Source organism: Aquarana catesbeiana, linkage group LG02 (assembly GCF_042186555.1).
Source record: "Aquarana catesbeiana isolate 2022-GZ linkage group LG02, ASM4218655v1, whole genome shotgun sequence".
Lineage (NCBI taxonomy): Eukaryota > Metazoa > Chordata > Amphibia > Anura > Ranidae > Aquarana > Aquarana catesbeiana.
In genome coordinates this window covers 82,400,622-82,421,552 of record NC_133325.1, presented here as the reverse complement: position 1 = coordinate 82,421,552, position 20,931 = coordinate 82,400,622, and the positions used below count along the sequence as shown (strand labels likewise).

The window sequence follows — 20,931 nt, the reverse complement described above, 5'->3', positions numbered from 1 at the left end:
CAGTAAATAGATAAATAATAAATTATTAAGTTATAGCATATAAATATTTGATTTAGCTTGACTATTGCAGTACCTTTTCAGCAGGCAGCAGATTCTCATTTTCCCTCTTAACTGTATGAGAAAAACATGGGATTGTGGGTAAATCTTATACCTATAAACACATGTTTTTTCCTTGTAGTTAAGAGGGCTGGGCTGGAAGGGAGCATGTGTCTTTTAGACATATGCCCCTTCTATGACACTGCAGTGAGCAGAGTGCTTCCACTGCAGCATTTTTATTGGACATCTGGGACCAATGGTACTTTACCATTGGTCCAAGATTCCAAGCTGTTTATTGAGGTAAGTGCCTCTGACAAGAAGTGAGGAGAAGCATTGTGAGCTCATCCTCTCAGTCGGCTGCAAACAGAGTGTGTCAGCTTGTATTTAAAGTGGCTGCTCTGTATTTAGTTTCTGACAGGCTGCGCAAGGAGCCCTGTATCTCTGGAACCATAGGTCTAGGAGCCCCAAATTTTTAACAGTTTTTGGGGTCTCTATGACCCCAGGTCTCCGAGCTATGACCCTCGAAGGGACTTTGCTGGTGTCACCTGATGTAAGGAGGGATGCTTCCTGGGACACCTGGTGAGTTGAACTATTTCATTTTATATAATGTGCGTTAATCATGCTGACACCATACCAACCATGGTGCCCTGATGATTGAAGCGCTAACACCAGGTGTTTGGAGTATCTTTATCTGTTGATTGTTAAATTTTCTGGAATACACATATTGCTAATGTGGTATAGCATCTGGGCCTGCTGTCCCTCCATCCCTCTTTCTTTTCTTCCTTCTCTCTCCTTCCCTTCCTATCACTTTCTTTCTCTCTCTCTCTCTCTCCCTCTCTCTTTCTCCCTCCATCCCTCGTTCATCTCAGACTCGAACCATGCCCATTTAAGCCACACCCAATAATTGATTTAAACCATGCCCATTGTTCGCCACAACCCGCTACATCATGCCTACAAATGAATGCCCCCCTAATTATAATAAGACTCCACCTATAGACAAAAAAGTGTCCCTATACATTTTTGGACACCGTTGGCAACTATGCCAGTGGGACCCTGGTACACCCATCTACTGAGAAGTTTGGTCAGAAGTTGTTTTCACAAATGACTTTTGGCTAAAAAAACTAACTTCTAATGTGGAAACAAGGCCAAGGGCAGGCTATGCACTAAAAACTGACTGCAGAAATGTAGCAGCAGGTGATTTGGACTGATGAGTGCAATGTTGAAATATTTCGACTTAACAGAAGGCAGTTTCTTTGCCAATAGCCTGGAGAACAGTACATGGATGGGTGTTTGCATGCAAAAGTGAAGCACGGTGGAGGTTCCTTGCAGGTTTAGGGCTTTATTCCTGCACATAGTGTAGAAGATTTGGTCAGAAGTAATAGTATAGGCAGTTAATTATCTGTTATGCAACACCATTAATTCTGCGGCAGGACAATGACCCCAAACATACAGGCAAAGTCATAAAGAGCTTTCTTTATTACATAGAAGAACAATGTTCACTGAGCTACAGTAAGTAAATAAGATGAAACCACGATTGAGTATTCAAAGTAAACACAGGCTCACTTTTTTAGTATCATTCACTTGTAAGCCTGTTTATAAAAAAAAATATATATATATATACTGAGCAAAATTATAAACGCAACACTTTTGTGTTTGCCCTTATTTATCATGAGCTGAACTCTATTTATTTCAAATGTTGTTCACAAATCTGTCTAAATCTGTGTTAGTGAGCACTTCTCCTTTGCCGAGATAATCCATCCACCTCACAGGTGTGGCATATCAGGATGCAGATTAGACAGCATGATTATTGCACACGTGTGCCTTAGGCTGGCCACAATAAAAGGCCACTTTAAAATGTGCAGTTTTATCACACAGCACAATGCCAGAGGTGTTGCAAGGAGATGTGCTGCACTGTGTGAGGCAAATGGTGGTCACACCAGATAATGACTGGTTTTCGGACCCCCCAGTACACAGTAAAACTGCACATTTTAGAGTGGTCTTTTATTTGGGCCAGCCTAAGGCACACCTGTGCAATAATCATACTGTCTGATCAGCATCTTGATATGCCACACCTGTGAACTGGATGGATTATCTCGGCAAAGGAGAAGTGGTCACTAACACAGATTTAGACAGATTTGTGAACAATATTTGAGAGAAATAGGCCTTTTGTGTACATAGAAAAAGTCAGATCTTTGAGTTCAGCTCATGGTAAATAGGGGCAAACACAAAAGTGTTGCATTTATAATTTTGCTCGGTATATATATATATATATATATATATATATATATATATATATATATATATTAAGGCTGCAACTAACGATTATTTTCATAATAGATTATTTGGCTGATTATTGTTTTGATTAATCGGATAACAACCTAAAAAAAAATGTATTCTTGAACATCTATATGCAGTGGTAAATATAAGTAACCAGCTATATGATCAGGGAACAAAATATGTAATCCACTTTGAGAATAAAAAACAGAAGATATATATATATATATATATATATATATATATATATATATATATATATATATATATATATATATATATATATATTATTAAAGGTTAAATCTTGAACAGAGCAGCCCTGATTCCCCCCTTCTGGGGTCCCCCACCGGTGCTTCTGGCTCCTCTTACCTTCAGAGTGCCCCAATAGCAAGCCACAAAGTATAGTATAGAGTGCCCCTATAGCAAGCTTAAAGTGATTCTAACGGTACAAATATATATATGTTTTAAATAAACATGTTATACAGTAGTTACCTGCTCTGTGTAATGGTTCCCCTGCCGCCACTGTCTGCTCCTCCCTCCTGCTGAGTGTCCCCAATAGAAAGCCTCTTGCTATGGAGGCACTCGAGCAGGCTCCCTCTGGAGCCGTTCTCCTGTGAATTGTCCATTCACCCACAGAGCGTGCCTCGACCCCACTCCCCGCTCTCTCCTCTCCTGGTTGTGACTGACAGCAGCAGTATCCAATCCTGTTGCTGTGTGAGCCAGTGAGCAACTCGGGAGGGATGCTGCTCTCATGCACATCACTGGACCGAGATGGGGCTCGGGTAAGTAAGGGGCTGCACCCAGAATGTTTTTTACCTTAATGAATAGAATGCATTAAGGTGAAAAACCTTCTGCCTTTAGAACCACATTAACTAGTTATTGACCGCCTCCTGTAGATTTACTGCTACAGGGCTGCTGCTGTGCGCAGAATAATGTATATATAAATGATTTTGCATTTCTGGGTAGGGGACACATGCCCACCCGGCTGTGCTGTGATTTGCTGTGATTGATTAAGAGATTTGATGTTTTTTTTTTATTATTTTTTTTTTTTATTTGATATGTTTTATAGCAGAAAGTAAAAAATATTGTTTTTTCTTTTTCAAAATTTTTGGTCTTTTTTCATTTATATTGCAAAAAATAACCCAGTGTTGATCAAATACCACCAAAGCTATATTTGTGTGAAAAAAATATTTACATTTTGTTTGGCTACAGCACTGCACGATCGCGCAATTGTCAGTTAAAGTAGCTCAGTGCTGCTGACCAACTAATCGATTATGAAAATAGTTGACAACTTAGTTGTTTCAGCCCTAATATATATATATATATATATATATATATATATATATACTGTGTGTGTGTGTGTGTGTGTATATATATATATATATATATATATATATATATATATATATATATATATATATATATATATATATATATATATTATAGCTCTTAATCCTCCTATATATTATTGTATTCTAACTGTATTGTCTCCCTTTTATATTTTATAATTATATATATATATATATATATATATATGTAAATGTTATACTTTTTGAGTATATATTATATTTTAATACTGAATTGATGAGGGTATGGACACACTAGTACAATTTCCAAATATCTGATGCATGTATATAAATAGAGAGAACTGCGCTAACAGAAAATACAAATAAGCAGCAGCATATAGTGCGATTACACCAAAATTCTAAAGTCCTGTAAAAAGCTGCGCTAGAAGTTAAATAATAGTCTATGCAGATATCATTAAAAGGGGATTTTCCAAATCCTTTCCAGAGTAAAAACACCACCACCATGCACTTCTAAGCAGTAGTGACAATCCACCGTAGTAGTTGAGCCTGCTTACCAGATGGCAAGCATAAATGAGCAAGTGGCTTTAGCCCAGCCAAGGCCTTTTAGCTTGCTGGCGCTCCCGGTGTTCCTATGGGGGGGGTAAATCTCCAGGCTCACTTGTGTTGTCCACGTATCACCATTTAGCACGGGAAACCCGGATAACCCAGAAGGAAGAAAAACTCGCCATAGTATAAAATCCTCCAGATATTTATTTAAAAAACATGTAGTCACTTACATTTAGGTTAGCAAGGTTGCATATACGAAAAAGCCGGCCGGCATGCAAACAAACGGAGCCCGTTCTCTCACTCCGAAAGCGTGGTGACGTCAGTGCGTACCCTCCCAGGCTCAACTACTATACGGTGGATTGTCACTATTGCTTAGAAGTGCACGGTGGTGGTGTTTTTACTCTGGAAAGGATTTGGAAAATCCCCTTTTAATGATATCTGCATAGACTATTATCTGATGCATGTGAGAACATATTTTTTGAGGATGCTTGTGGTCTGTGCATGTGACCACACATGATAAAGCTTTATAGAAATGCCCTGTAAATGCATTGTAAACAATTCAAAAGCACATCCCAGTTGCCCATTCTGTAAATGCACTTATGATGCATCTTACTATATCTTAGTGTTTCCTATTGTGAAGAAGGTTGTGCTATGTTGTACCTTTTGTAAACTTGTACCTGTATAACAATCTGGGCCCAAAAATTTAACACACATTTTTGGATAATAAGTTAATGAAAGAAAAACTCTATTTGAGAGTAATATTCCACCTGTATTTATGTTTTAATGCCAATAAATTGCATTAAATTGTAGAGTGCACCTAAGTAACAAGGGGACATGACATCTCAGTTTAATAATTGGGCATATGCATATTAAAAATCATGTTCTGCAGTGGAAGTGCTTAATTAAAATTAAACATTGCATTGCTCATTTAATTATTTTCTTTGAAAATTATGGTTTGTTTGCAGCACGTGTCAACAACAGCATACTAAATAGCATGCTGGAAATTGGATAATTGTAATAATTACACTGATTTTGTGTAGACAGTAAACATTTTGTTCAGCGGCTCTTGCACTGAAAAGGATAACGTTAAAGTAAATCTGTGCCCAGACTATGCAAACTAAAGTATACACATATATTGAACAAGCAGTAAAAGCACTTTTAAACAAGCCTTTATTCACATTGGCAGCTATAGACATTGTGGAGGACTATATCTTGAAAACTCACAATAGGGGCACTGAAATCTTAGGCTTTATGCACATGAATGGAAATGGATGGAAAAACTCTGGACAGCCACACTCCGAAGAAAAAAAACATATGCCTTTTATTGTAAATAAGGACCAGAAGGTACAACTTACAGGTCACAGCAAAACGATACATGGAAATCTGACGCGTTTCGCACTTATACTAAGTGCTTACTCATAGCTGCTTTGTGCACATGAATGTTTGGATGCATAAGCAGGGTCTAGTGTATAGAATGATGGTGTTTTTCTGCGTCCAGGGAGCCATAGGTGGCTCATACAGCTGTATATAGAGCCAAATGGCTGTATGGGCATGTACCTGTGTAAACACCAATGCTGTCATAAACCAGATGTGACCAGAACTGTGTGACTGCGACAGAGTGAACCAGACATAAATAGGTGAAAGTAAGTTTATTAAGGAAAATGCATATGTGAACACACCACCAATACAGAGTGAACAAGCAATCAGTGATATAAAACCAACCAGCATATGTAGCAAGAGGGAGTACCAGAATCGTAGTCAAGCCAGGCCGGGGTCATAAACACGGAATCAGTAGCTGGGAAGGGAGATAAACAGGACAAGAGAGGATGGATGGATCACAGGAGGGAAGGGTCAGGTACAAGGCTCAGAGTCCAGGGTTCAGGTAACGGACAGGAAACAGGATCAACAGGTTCCAGGAATCAGGAATCAGGCTTCAGGTTCAGGCTACAGGATCAGGAATCAGGGTAACAGGATGCAGATCAGGGCTCAAGGACAATACCAGGGCAACATAAGTGTGCAATTGCTGGGTATTTATACTGCAGCTCTGCTAATTAACGTCAGGTGACACCTGTCTGCAGAGGGGAATACTGCCAGGATCCATCCGCTGGTGGACGCCAGTACTGCGGCCCAAAGATGACATAACATTAACAGGGAAAAGCTCTCCTGACAGATCCAAACTGCCAGGAGACACCTGCTGGTGGACCTCAGTACTGCCTGCCAAATAACAGATATTACCAGCAGATGGAACATTTCCTAACAGTACCCCCTCTCAAAGGAGCGGCCTCCAGACGCTCCAACTGGTTGTAATTGTCCATAGTCTATGGCATCAAGCAGAACAACAGATGGGGGTACGTCAGGCTGGGCCACAGGCACTTCAGGATGGGCATCAGGCACCTCAGGGCAGACAGTGGGCACATCAGGGCAGACAGCGGGCTCTGGGTCCTTGAGCTGGGCAGCAGACAGGAACACTCCAGGCTGGGCAGCGGGCACTCCAAGCTGGGCAGCCGGCATGGGCACTTCAAGCTGGGCAGCGGGCATGGGCACTTCAAGCTGGGCAGCAGGCATGGGCACTTCAAGCTGGGCAGCAGCCTCATCAGGCTGGGCAGCGGGCTCATCAGGCTGGGCAGCGGGCTCATCAAGCTGGGCAGCGGGCTCATCAAGCTTGAGAGCGGGCACTGGCACATCAGGCTGGAAGGCAGGCACCGAGACATCAGGCTGGAAGGCAGGCACCGAGACATTAGGCTGGAAGGCAGGCACCGAGACATCAGGCTGGAAGGCAGGCACCAAGACTTCAGGCTGGAAGGCAGGCACCAAGACATCAGGCTGGAAGGCAGGCACCAAGACATCAGGTTGGAAGGCAGGCACTGGGATGTCAGACTGGGTTGGTTTAGCTGGTGCGGAGGCAGGTTGGGTTACTGGCAGGATCGTCTTGGTTGGAAAAAACTTTCGTCTTTTCTTTGGCTTAGCCACTGAAGCTCTGTAGGTGAGGGGTGCAGCAGACTGGAAAGGAGGATTGGTAAGCTATCACATAAGGGGCTGTTGTGATAGCATCAAAACTAATTGCAAAAGTACAATGATTACACTACACGTTACACTTCGCCACAAACGTTGGAATTAATACAGTAATTCTAGGGTCATTATTCATGGTAAACTGTAAACAAAACCTGCAAAGGCTTTTAAAGTGATGCCAGTTGTCAATTTTGGGTGTCAAACTTTGTTGCTGTTTCACGACCATGTGAAATTTCAATGCTTGTCTTGTTGGGCATCTATTTACTGTCACAATTTGTTTGAATATTTATTTGAAAATGTTTGCCATTCAGAATTGCTTAAATCAATCAAATTTAGTTGAATAAACTTGTTTTTGCTTTATTAACATAAAAATCAAGTTGTGTAGGCATTTCCTATATTATTTTTAGCCTTAGTAGTAGGTGAACACACAAACTTTTTTACTATGTTTAAAGGATAAATCCCTTAATCTTCTTAAATTCAACACCAGAAATTTTTTTATTAAACTCATGAAGTGCTCTTCAAATTTTAACTGTTTCTCAGTGACTAGACAGTTATTATGATGTACTATTTTGCACACTCTATAGGGTGAACCTAAATTATTAATACAGTCACCAGTAAGCTGAACTTGACAACCTTGGCTGCCTTCTCTATCTAGTTGCATCCTACTACACTTCTAATGCCTATCAGTGCTATATATCAGTGCCACCCATCAGTGCTCATCAGTGTCCATCAGTGCCACCTATCAGTGCCCATCAGTGCAGCCTTTCAGAGCCCATCAGTGTCGCCTATCAGTGCCCACCAGTGCCACCTATGAGTGCCCATCAGTGTTGCCTATCAGTGCTGCATATCAGTGCCGTCTATCAGTGCCCATCAGTGCCACCTATCAGTGCCACCTCATCTGTGCCACCGTATCAGTGCCCATCAGTGCAGCCTCATCAGTGCCCATCAGTGAAGGAGAAAACGTACTTATTTACAAAATTTTATAACTGAAACAAAGAAAAACTTTATTTTTTTCAACATTTTCAGTCTTTTTTTATTTGTTTAGCAAAAAATAAAAACCCCAGAGGTGATCAAATACCACCAAAATAATTCTCTATGTGTGGGAACAAAATGATAAAAACTTTGTTTGGGTACATCGTAGCATGACCGCGCAATTGTCATTTAAAAAGTGACAGAGCTGAAAGCTGAAAATTGGCTTGAGCAAGAAGGGGGGAAAGTGCCTTGTATTGAAGTGGCTAATTAAACTTTGACGGAAAAAAAAAAAAGGAAGCTGATTGGTTTCTATGCAGAACTGCACCAGATTTTGCTCTCTCCAGTTTTAGTAAATAACCCCCATAGCTGGATGATTGACATCCAAACAACTTCACGTCATTCAAATAACTTAAATACATTTTTTTCTTTGCTTAGTAAATGAGGTAAAGTTGTGTTGAATTTAGGCATCCAATCATGTGCGAGCAAAAATTAACTTTTTTGTTCATTTTGATAGCATAAGGGTATTCCCTACAAAGTGAATTATCACTTTGTTTTACCTCATTCATTAGGATAGGTAAAGATTCACTATGCAAAGTGAAAAGTCACTTTTGAAGTGAACATGTTTTACTCTTTTAGTAAATAAGGGTCATTATGTGTGAAAGAAGACAACCACTGCTCCTCTGCTATATTTTAATAAAGTCATATATTTTCTAATTATTATTGTTTTGTTTTATTTATTGTAGTCAAACAATTTTCAGTTTGGCAATGTGTGTGATTTTTGTCCTATTACTTACTCAAATCTTGAAAAAAGAAACTTAGGTTATTACATTTTGAGAGTCTTAAAATGCACCCTTCTTCAGGGCCCAAATCATGGCAACCTGACTAGTACTGCTAGGTGAAAAATGGGTGATAATGTAAGCAGACTGTGCAACCTTGGGAATAGTCCTGTTGTTGGCCTACTGCAAGAGTAGCCAACCGTGGCCCTCCAGCTGTGGTGATACTACAAGTCCCATGAGACATTGCAAGACCTTGACAATCACAGGCAGGACTCCTAAAGGCAGAGGCATGATGGGATTTGTAGTTTCACCACAGCTGGAGGGCCGAGGTTGCCTATACCTACTGTATGTTTGTCATGTTTGGTGCTCCTACACTTTGACATAGTCACAGTTTTCCGTTTGGTATAGTTGGCACAGAATTTGTACCTGTAATAATGACTTTTTTTTCATATGTTCATTTGTCTTAGGTGCTGAGGGTTGTGCCTGAAGTTGGCTACAATAAGAAAAAAAATGGCAAGAATTTGTCTATCATAGACATCCAGCTGGAGCATCATGAAAGATGTGATTGTATCTGCAGTTCCAGACCACCTCGATAAAAAAAATGTACAATGAGAAATAATGGAATAAGTTCTTATTGATTCGTGGACTTTTACTGAACTGTCATGATTGCCTTCCAAGGAATCAGGATTTCATTGACTTTCAATATGTGCTGTGCTTGAGGATAGTCTCACTCCGCTTGTTAACATAATTGTTGCACATTATGTGCAGTCTTATAGCCTTAAAGTGTACCTGTCATCATCAAGCAATGAACTCACATATTTTGTTATTTGAAAAAAAAAAACGTTTGCCAGTGGAAGACAGTTCACAATGAACCAAAACATGGCACAAACTGTTCATTGTGATGTTACTGGTTCTAATCCATTTCTTAAGCTCCATGATTTCAAATTAAGGTTTGTCTCGCCATTTTTTTTCCTTCTGGTTTGAATAATAGGAACCCTGTAAACAGACAGTAAGCTCGGGGTTGAAGTATTTTTTTTTTTTTTTTTACATAGAAGATCTACAAATAACCACCTTTAAAAAGAAAAACTTCTTAGAACTTAGAATCTTTAAGCAAAGCTTTAAATCTGATACATCATTTGTATTTGCTCACAAACCTTCCTGGTAATAATGTACTAAAGAGGTTTTTTTTTACATTGACCTGAAATCTTGTGTTCCATCAAAACATCCAGTCTTGTTCAGGGGATAATTCTTTTTTTTAAATTTCAGTGTGAAAACAATAGGTTTATATTTAGCTGTACCAAATCTCCACTGTCTGCATTTGGGTATGTGCCGATAGGCAAATGAAGTGTGATTTCAGGTTTATTCCTCTGGCATTTCACTGATGGTCAGTTGGAGAAGCTTCTGAGATCATTCAGAGATTCATTGACAGGTGCAATTGATCTCTTTCTGATCGGCATTTGACCTCCTAAGATGCATTAACCTTCTTTTCATGGTGCTTTTGCATTCCCATTGACTTTTTTGAGAAGAAATGCAGTGTGAATAAAATATGTTGATGCGGGCCCATATAGTGTAATTCCAACTAAAACCTTTCTTTTAATGTTGGATAAAGTGGTAATGGGTTGGAGCCTCGTTTTTTTCTGCTGTCTGCATCCTCTTTTTGAAGGTTCCCCTCTTTTCCTGTCTAGGTGACCATAGTCTTCAATGGTGGTTTCACTAGGGAGCCAGAGACAATAACACCAGGCCAAATGAGTTGTGCCCAATGAATATACAGTATAGAGAATGCACTTCACAGATGGAAATGGAAAGTTCTGTTCACAGCAGTTCCAGCTGGTCAGCAGAAAAAGGAAAGGGAAAAACATACCATATAAAAGGACACAGCAATACCAGCAGGACAGAAGATTTAACCCTTTTCTAGTCTATGCAGAACTATTCATGGCTGGTCTCATTTTTGCTAAATACAGTAAAGGCACAAAGGATTCAATTTTTACAGCTGTATTGTAAAAGTAATAAGGTAAGGAAATGAAACGAGAAAAGGTTTGCTGCGAATGTTCCCTTATCAAAATAAATCAAGTAAAGCTGTGTTCACCTCAATTATCCAAATATGCCAGAGACAATCCAGTTTTTTCAAATGCCTTGCATGCGATTGCCTTTCTTTTTACATGAATAGAACTTTGCTTTATTCACTACGCAAATGGCCCTTTTATAATAATGCATTTTTGATGAACTTTTGTGCAGCTTAAAGTGTATGTAAACCCAAACATTTTTATTTTTTCTATGTCATAATGTAGAGTATAAGATTTCCTATCATTTGAGCCCAGTCTTGCCACAAAGAGTTAATCCATCTCCGAGCAATCCTCTTTTATTGTGCAGTGAGATAAAACTTGACAAACAGAGAAAAACTTTGTCAAATCCTCCCCCTTGCTGTGAGTGACAGGTGATTTACATATCTCGTGCACTAGCCTAAGACATACATTATTTTTTAATTCCCACCCCCAATCCTTTCTTCAGCAGTTCTGCAAGGATTGGCTGTTCCACACCTCACCATGATTTGGCATGCTGAAGTCATGTGGGTACTTTCCTGTCTTTTCACTGGATGTTAGAGATCATAGCAGAAGTTCAGCAGAAGTTCAGTGTAAGAAATACATGGGAGAAAATGCATATTGACAAGGGGAGTGTAGAGGTGGGCGGGGAGTCTACTGACATCACGGCTCCACCCACCGAGCTCCAGACAACAGACCCACCCACAGAATCTGCAGTTTTTCGGCTCTCATAACAGACAGAGGGGAGACATTTGACAGGTAAAGATACATGCAGGAGGCATGTATATCCTTATAGATAATCCCTATGGCAGTAGTTTAGAAAGGATGACATTGGGTTTACATCCACTTTAAGGCCCTTTCACACTGATGCACTTTTGATGCGTTCCCATTGACTTACTATAGAAGGTGCCTTTTTGATGCGCTTTTGAAAAATAGCACTAAAGATGCAAAATGCAGGACTATTCAAAGTGCAGCAAACCTGCAGTGTGGACAGTTATAAAGGATTTATTGGGGAATAGTTTTCATGCTCTTTTGTTGCCCTGGGAAACCGTGGCATAACGTAGTGTCAAAGGGGCCTAAGTGAAAATTCTCTACAGCCCCTTTCACACTGATGCACTTTTGCAGGCAAAAAGACAATAAAAATACTTCCCTTTAAATCCGGTGGAACTCCTCACATCAGTGCACTGCGGGTGTGGTGCGCGTTGAAAAGTCCTCAGCTGCATCTTTGGTGCCCTGTTTCAAAAATGCATCCAAACCACACCTCCCATTCATTTCTATTGGAAATGTACCAAAAACACATTAAAAAAAAGCACTGCGGGTGCATTTTTTGAGTCACATGTCAAAGTTTCATAGGTGCATGCTGGGAATCAGGAAACCAGAAAATGCACCAAAAAATGCATTGAAAACGCAATGTGTATTTTTCAAAACGCATACTGTGTTTTTAAGTGCATCAGTGTGAAAGGGCCCTAGTTCTTTTGCAAATCAACCTTATTGTCTTCCAGTTAAAAAAAATTAAAAAAAAAAAAAACTTGAAAAGAACTAACAAAAGAAATTATATGAAATATAACATTGATAAAAAGTACAAGCAAATAAATGAATGATATAACATTTTCTGAACCACAGCTCCCTAATATAAAAACCGAAACAAAACAGCAATATTTTACTTACCAAAGCATACAATAAAATATGGAATAATGTTTACAGTCACAATTATGCAAAAACCTTTTTTAGATTAGTTGCCGTCATAGATTTTGGTTAATCAATAGATAATAAGTAATGAACCAGGTAAGTAACAAATATATGTTCATTTTTTTTTACCTATATGTAAACTAAAAATCCAAGTTATTTATTTATTTTAATTTTTTTAGGGGAAGAGCTACCTGGGGATAATAAAGAGAAGTGCATGCCTTTATAGTAGTAATGCATGGAGACTCATTTTCTGGAAACTATTACATATGTTAGTGCAGTACACAGGCAGGGAAAACCAATAGTCAAAAAGTAGATCATGTCCCTTTTTGTTTTATTTTCTTTTGATAATCACCTTCAGTTTACACTACTGTTTTGGAATTTTTTTTACTAAACTAAAAGAAGATGACTGGTGAGAAAGAAATGTTCAGGACTTTTGGGTCATTTTGCTCATAGTGCTTATAGGAGACCTGTAGTGTGCAAGTACGGAGGTTCCCAATTCAATGTTCCCTGCCGTTCATGAAAATTCAATGGCTTCAGTACATTTAAAGTGACTGACTTAGAGCAAGTATGCATATAAGGAGTTCTGATTTCACTCTGACATGCATGCTTGTTCTAAGTCAGTGTATGAAGCTAGAGACAGCAAAGCAACTAGCATTTTTCAGAAGGAGATTACCAATAGTATTTCCCGGACCCCAAAGTATTTCTCTGAGTACTAGTTTGCTTTTAGCCAGCCTTAACCACTTAATCTCCGGAAGGTTTACCCCCCTTCATGACCAGGCCATTTTTTGCGATACGGCACTGCGTTACTTTAACTGACAATTTTGCATTTGTGTGGCGGTGTACCCAAATAAAATTGATGTCCTTTTTTCCCACAAATTACTTTCTTTTAGTGGTATTTGATCACCTCTGTGTTTTTTTATTTTTTGCACTATAAATAAAAAAAGACCGACAATTTTGAAAAAAAATATATATATTTTTTACTTTCTGCTCTAAAACATACCCAATAAAAAATGTGCCAATATGTATTCTGCTACATATTTTTGGTAAAAAAATACCAATAAGCGCATATTAATTGGTTTTAATTAAAAGTTATAGCATCTACATACTATGGGTTATATATCTATGGAATTGTTATTTATTTTTTTACTAGTAATGGCGGCGATCAGCGACTTATAGCAGGACTGCGATATTGCGGCGGATCACACTAAGTGACATTTTTGACTTTTTTTGGGGAACAAGTAACACTTAATACTTCTCACAAGAGCCCCCTGCCTATACTCAGTGTGTGGGCATGCTCTTGAGAGCCAAGGCAACAGCATTGTTTAGCTGTGAAAGAATTGAATTTATGTAAAAAGTCACAAGTCCATTTGGTTCAACCAATAGAAAAAATAAACAAATAGAAAACCTCCACATGCACAATCCTATACTCACAAAAAAAAAATCCTTCCTGATCCCCAAGGAGGCAATTGGATATTCCCTGGATTAACAATCCCTGGAGAGGGCAGAGAGTGGTTAGGGATAGGTGGCGTTCTGTAGTTTAGTAGGCAGGGCTGATGACACTGCTTGGGATTTTAGAAAAGAAACTGTGTTGTCAGCTTAAACAGGAAGTTAGGAGCTCGCTGGATTTCTGGCAGATCAACATTTATTTCCCTGAACTTGCAGTATTTTAAGGGATATAACACAGGGAAATCTTGGCCAGCGTAAACACTTTAAGCCACAAAAAGCCCAGTTAAGCAGAAGTTTTTTTTTATTTTTTATTTTATTTTAATGGGAACTTGTCAGTGATTAAATAGAACAGCAGCCATTTTCAACTTCACCTGCAGGGCATCATTTCCCTTGGTTTATTACCTTATAAGCCATTGACCTTACCCACTGAAGCCAGGAATCCAAGCCTGCCTACTTGTGCCAAGTTAGAGACTCACTAATTAGTATAGAAAGAATGAAGACCCCTAAAGGTTTCATCTTTTAGAGCCTTGTGGACACTGGCAGCGCCAATATTTCTGTTGACAAGCTCTTCTGAAGATTGCAGTAAATGTGTTTAATAGGTGGTGTGTGCGCTTGTTTTGCTATGTTGACCAAAATTAGACTTTCAAAACAGACTGCTAACATATTTCATAAAAATGATTGCTGTATAAAATAATAATGCATGAGTTTTGCAAAGACTGAAGAATATTGCAGCAGTTAAATATTGCCTTAGAACAAGTTCTTTTTATTTTTTTTTAATACAAGCAGTATTTCTTATTATTTTATAATGTTGAGTACATTATCAGTATTACGGATACATTATAAAATGTAGCATTTTAGTCAGTTATGACAAAAGATAAAAAAAAAAAAATACAAAAACAATTGCTTCTTTTTATGTTTTTTCATTCTTCTTTTATTATCTCATCGAGCATCTCAATAATAAGCAAATTTAATAAATAAACAAGTTATGCATTTTAGAGTGAGATACAAAAATCAAAAAAATATTTTAGTGTTTTTTTTTTTCAGAATGTTTACTACACCTAAACATATAATTTAAATAATCTTCTTTAAATTAAATAGTGTTGCTGTACAGTGCTTCGTAGAGTGTTCTTTATTTATACTTGACAATGTTCTGAATTAAAAATATTTTTTTAATTACAAAAAAAAATAAAGAAAAAGCATGCCATACATTATAATGTTTATTAATCTGTAGTTTGATCAACATACTGATGAAGTGTATTGGGTTGCAGTAGTCTCTGTCAGTTTTTAACTTAAAATCGAAGAAAAGCCAAACACTAACTATTCTTAAAAACATTCCCTCCACCCTCTTCCTACCCAACCTGCATACCCTGTATAAAAAAAAAAGAACTGTGCACTTACCTATTTTTAATCTGCTCCAGTCCAGTCACGTGATTCTGCAGCTCTGGCTCCTCTGTGTCAGTGAGCGGCTGCTGCAGGGGAGAGGAGGGAACACCAACATTTCTGGGGCATAGGAACCTATGGATGATGTCATGGCTCCTGAAATTCACAGCCATTGTCCAGCGCTCCCCTGCACAGGGAAGCTGGAGCTACAGAATCACATAACCGCGCTGGATTAAAAAAAAAAAAAAAAAAAAGCTCCATATACAGATCTTTTTTTATATAGGGTATGTAGGATGGGTAGGAGAAAGGGAGAATATTGGGCAACCGAAAGGACCCTCCCACTTTGCAATGGGGGAGAAGATTGGGACCCAATGCATCAGCTAACCATATATTTAAGCAGGGCTTTTTTTCTCAAACAATAGGTTCTGGAACTCAACCACGACCCCCCAAAACTCCTCCACCCACACACACCCCCCAAATCACATCAAATAGTGGATGTGGTCAGTCAAATTTCACGAACAGTAGAAACTTAAAGGGGCATTAAATACCAGGATTGCATTACATACAGAGTGCAGAGTTCAGGGGGGTTACACACAGAGTGCAGAGCTGTCACTTGTAAACACAGAAACCGGTCATCCCCAAATTCATATATTTATTCCGCCATTCCCCGCAGTGGATTCCTAAATCCTTCTTTACTAAACTAAACCAACGCTTTTCAGAGTTTCTCTGGGGCTCCTTACCACCGAGATATAAGTTAACTACATTAATGAGGCCACTATCGCAGGGTGGTATGGCCTTTCCAGATTGCTATAAGTACTTTTTGGCGACACAGCTGGTGACAGTGGTCTGGTGGCTAAATCCTGATAAAACCAATGTGGCCTCCGCTTTGGAGGCCACTGTGGCAGGCTCCTGGGAATCTCTTCAATACCTAATTTACAGAGGCCCATGTGCCCCACACTTATTAACTCCGTCTATGCTTACTACTTTACGGGCCTGGAAAATGGGCTTGGCTATTGAAAAACACAGCCAGATGGGAATTTCCCCTAATACACCCCTATGGCTAAACCCCAATTTACCACATTTTTACAAATCTATTGACCCCCAGATATGGACTAGATATGGTATAAAATTAATCTCACAAGTGGTGTCTTGCACCTCACTGCTTTCTTTTTGTCAGCTTTCCTCCCAGTATAATCTTCCGCAGCACTATCAGTTCCGTTATCTTCAACTTTCGCATGCTTTCGAAGCCCAATTCCCACGTTCGTCCTGTATATTAATACAGTCTAAACTGGAGACTACTCTTAGATCCGGTTGTACAAAAAAACCTATATCTCACATATATCAGCATTTAATCTATGAGTCCTTGCCTCCGTTGGACGGCCTTTTGTCCCGTTGGCAGCGTGACATTCCAGCTTTGAGTGGCGAAGATTGGGATGGTGTTTGGGACTTCCCTTTTAGTTCGCTAGTCTCTATACGTGACAAGTTAGTCCAATTTAAAATAGTCCACCGGGCGTATTTCACTCCCCACAGACTTCATTTGATAAATCCTGCCCACTCCCCTAAGTGTTGGAGATGTAGCTACACCCCCGGAGATTTTTCCCATATCTTTTGGCATTGTCCAAAGATACAACAATTCTGGGGGGAGGTACTAGGCCTAATCAATAAAATTGCATCCACTAATCTACCACTGTCTATGGAGATTTGTATGTTGGGCCTTATAAAAAAATTAGTTCCTGCTGTAGCTAAATGCACGATGATTGGCTTGCTTCTATTTTACGCTAGGAAAACCATAACATTTCAATGGAAGAAGCCCTATCCCCCCACAAATGTCCAGTGGAAACGTTTGGTTAACGATAATCTTCCACTATATAAAGATACCTATCTTAATAGAGGCTGCCAATTGAAATTTAATAAGGTTTGGAGTGGGTGGCTGGAGGAAATGAACATTGCTTACTAATGTTGGACTAGCTTCAGTTACGATACCAAGAATCGACGATTAAATGTAATTCCTAGTTAATAGGTATAGGCCTTTATGGGCAGTGGGGGGGCGGCCCAAAAATTCCAAAAATCCCCTTTTCACTTACATGTTAAAATTGTATTGCATGGATGTATTCCACTCTTTTTCTTTCCCTTTCATTTTTTTTTTTTTTTTTTTTTTTACCTGATGTACTTGCGATATTACCTGTACAAGCTAGACAACCAATTTGTATATGTCTTTATGTCTTTGTGTCTTATAAGGAAAATTTGAATAAAAATAAATTAAAAAAAAAAAAAAAAAACACAGAAACCGGATTTCTGTGTTTACAAGTGATTGTGGTGAGCAGCCCCCCCCCCCAGAGGTCTGAGCCAGAGGTGGTGGAACTGAGTTCCACCAAATTCCCCCTGAATAAAAGCTCTGTTAGGTAAGTATAAGGAGGTTTTAAATTAGACTTTTTTCTAAACTAACTTGTTGATTATTAAGGGAGGGCGGATGGTTAAGGTTTAATGCCTGGAAGTCAGCTCTAAAGCAGAATTCATCTTTAATTTCTGCATTCTCTGAAGAATTATTAGGAAAACATATGCATTAATGCTAAATTGTCCTCCAGTGGCTGCATGGATGTGTCCCAGGTGGTCTACAGCAGGACTCTAGAGCAGGGGTCTCAAACTTGTGGCCCTCCAGCTGTTGCAGAACTATAATTCCCATGAGGCATTGCAAGGCTGACAGTTACAAGCATGACTCCCATAGTCAGAGGCATGAAGGGACTTGTAGTTCTGCAACTGCTGGAGGGCCGCAAGTTTGAGACCCCTGCTCTAGAGGCTCTGCGACGTCTGTCTAGCTCAGAGATCATGAGCTTTTCTCCACCTCCCTCTGTGTATATCAGGAAACTCAACTCTTGGCAAAAGGGTGAGAGCATAGTGCTACGTAAATTAATGTAGCCCCTCCCAGCCCCACCCATCCCCATCACTTCCCTTTGTTTTCAGTCCCGCCCTCTAGCAGGAGGAAAAGAAGATAAGAAAGACTAGGCAAGATGGTGAGAAACAGTATAAGGATGTAACATATGACAGAATACAACACAAATGCATTTGTTTAATGGGTAACTTCACTTTCGTGGGAGAAAAAAATAGCAAATAAAGAAAAAATAATATAGCGTATACAATTGAGACACAAGTTAAAAATGACCTTTCCTTTTCAATCTGCATCCGCTGTCATTTTCTGAAAATGCAATGCACTATGGCTACCTAGAGGCATTCTGTACACATTCTGTGTACGCCCCCCAGAAACATCATTTCCTGCATGTGTGGTTAGCTGACTTTCCCAGAAGTCTGGACTAAGGTACAAGTCAGATTTCTGGCACCTCCTGCAACAAAAATTGTCATTTTTGGTGAGATACTCCCAATAGGAAATCACATCTAAAGGGATGCAGGCCCAGTGGATTTCCTCATTAGAGCCCTGCAGGTGTTGCAGCTGATTGATAATTATGAAACCACTCCCATTAGATTCACTTTCCCACATGGATACAGATAAACACACAGGGATTTCTTCGGAATAACAAAAGGTATTAATCTGCAACAAAGTTTGTTATAATCCTTGTAATTTACATAGATCACCCGGAGGGGAAGGTTTTTTTTCTCAACAAAAGTGCTTTGAGGCTGGGTTCACACCGCAGCACGCTCTGGTTCACAGCAGGAGTCCGGTGCGTCTCCATACACCGTTTCAGGTCCGATTTCAGCCTGAATTTTGAGCTGAATTCGGACCTGAATTGGACCAAAAGACGCACAGGACTCCTGTGCAAATTTGTGATATGTGAACCGGCTCCGTAGAGAGCCAGTCACAATCTCCTGCTATGCGAATTGGATGTGGGGAAACCCTCATCCAATTTGCAATAGTGTGAGCCCAGCCTAAAGGTTAGGAAGTGACAACAATGCTATTCATTATTTCATGGGTGCTGTTTTCAAAATTGTACGGTTCTGCTTTAACTGGAGGTTTATGGAAATAGTATTCCAGGAGTATACATATTTCACACTTTTTATATTTTAGTACTTACTGCCTCTTACAATCTAATGCATATATAAATATTGTTTCTGTTTCCTTTTCATGTTTATTTTATTGTTTCAGTGTATTTCCTAAACTAAAAATAAATCTGAAATACCACTGTATTTTCATGTTATATCTGATCGTTGTTTCTTTTACTTTTAATTGTATTATACAATACATACTTTGTTGTAAGTGATAATTATGGCTTTTTAGGTTCTCAATACTGGAAAAACAGTTGGACAAGGGTAGCCTAATAGCATGGATTACAGGAGATAATCATTCTAGAATGTATTATGCACTAACTTTGGTGATCTGTTTTTATTGAATTTATAAAGAATCTATAAAGAATCGATAACTTTGCCAATTCAAGGTAAGGTCGTAGAGTCCCTTACTAGACCACACCCTGTCCCACTTATACTTGCCTTTACCACTGATCTGTTAAAATTGTCACAAATACTTGGCTCCACCAGATATGTTAGAGCATGTGATCTCTTCCTAGGATGCAGTGCTTTAGCAATGGCCTAGGCTCAAAAACTGTCACCTTCTGAGGAAGACAATGTCATCACTCCTGTGTGAGATCTGATGACATCTGACATGGAGCTTTCACATGGTTTGATTACAGGCTTTTTACTGGCTAAGAAAGGTCAGTTTGAACTGTTAAGCCAAGTCACTTTAAAGTAAAACAAAAACTAGACTTATCCACCTTACCAACCGCTCAGTGTCTGCCAACTCTTTCCTCCAATCCCTACACTGGCTCCCAATCACCCAGCGAATCAAATTCAAAATACTAACCACAACATACAAAGCCATTCACAACTCTGCCCTGAGCTACATCACCAATCTTGTCTCCAAATATCCCCCAAATCGTTCTCTCCGCTCTTCTCAAGACCTCCTACTCTCAAGCTCTCTCATCTCCTTCTACCATGCTCGTCTCCAGAATTTCTCCAGAGCCTCTCCCATCCTTGGGAACTCGCTACCTCCACCTGTCTAGTTATCCCCTACTCTTGCTACCTTCAGGCGATCCCTGAAAACTCATCTCTTCAGGAAAGCCTATCACGTCTCCAACTAATCTTCTACCACTTCCATCAGCTCATTCCCCACAGTTACAACCTTTTGTACCACCTGCCCCACCCTATTAGATTGTAAGCTCTTCTGAGCAGGGCCCTCTTAATCCTCTTGTATTTTATTGTATTATAACTGTATTGTCTACTTTTTATATTGTAAATCGCTGCGTAAACTGTTGGCGCTATATAAATCCTGTATTATAATAATACTAATAATAATGCCTAAATCAAGGGGAAGTAAACAGGGTCTCACTGAATGTTGTTCCTTGACATTGATTGTATGTGTTTACAGAAGTGAGTGGGAGCGACCTCCTGGGAGGGGAGAGCGCAGGAGCAGGTTGTGTGTTATTGAGGTCAGCTGGTGAACTCCTTCCTGAG

The 20,931-nt window shown here is 39.4% G+C and overlaps 1 protein-coding gene across 1 annotated transcript in view; it reads left to right on the top strand.

The window, feature by feature from the left end:
* PDGFD (platelet derived growth factor D) overlaps window positions 1-19,622 on the top strand; it is a 392,123-nt gene extending 372,501 nt beyond the window's left edge. Inside the window, exon 7 of the mRNA XM_073613110.1 lies at window positions 9,388-19,622. Coding sequence (XP_073469211.1) covers window positions 9,388-9,516 — 129 coding nt within the window. The 3' untranslated portion in view covers window positions 9,517-19,622. The remainder of the gene's footprint in view (window positions 1-9,387) is intronic.
* The last annotated feature ends 1,309 nt before the right edge of the window (window positions 19,623-20,931 follow it).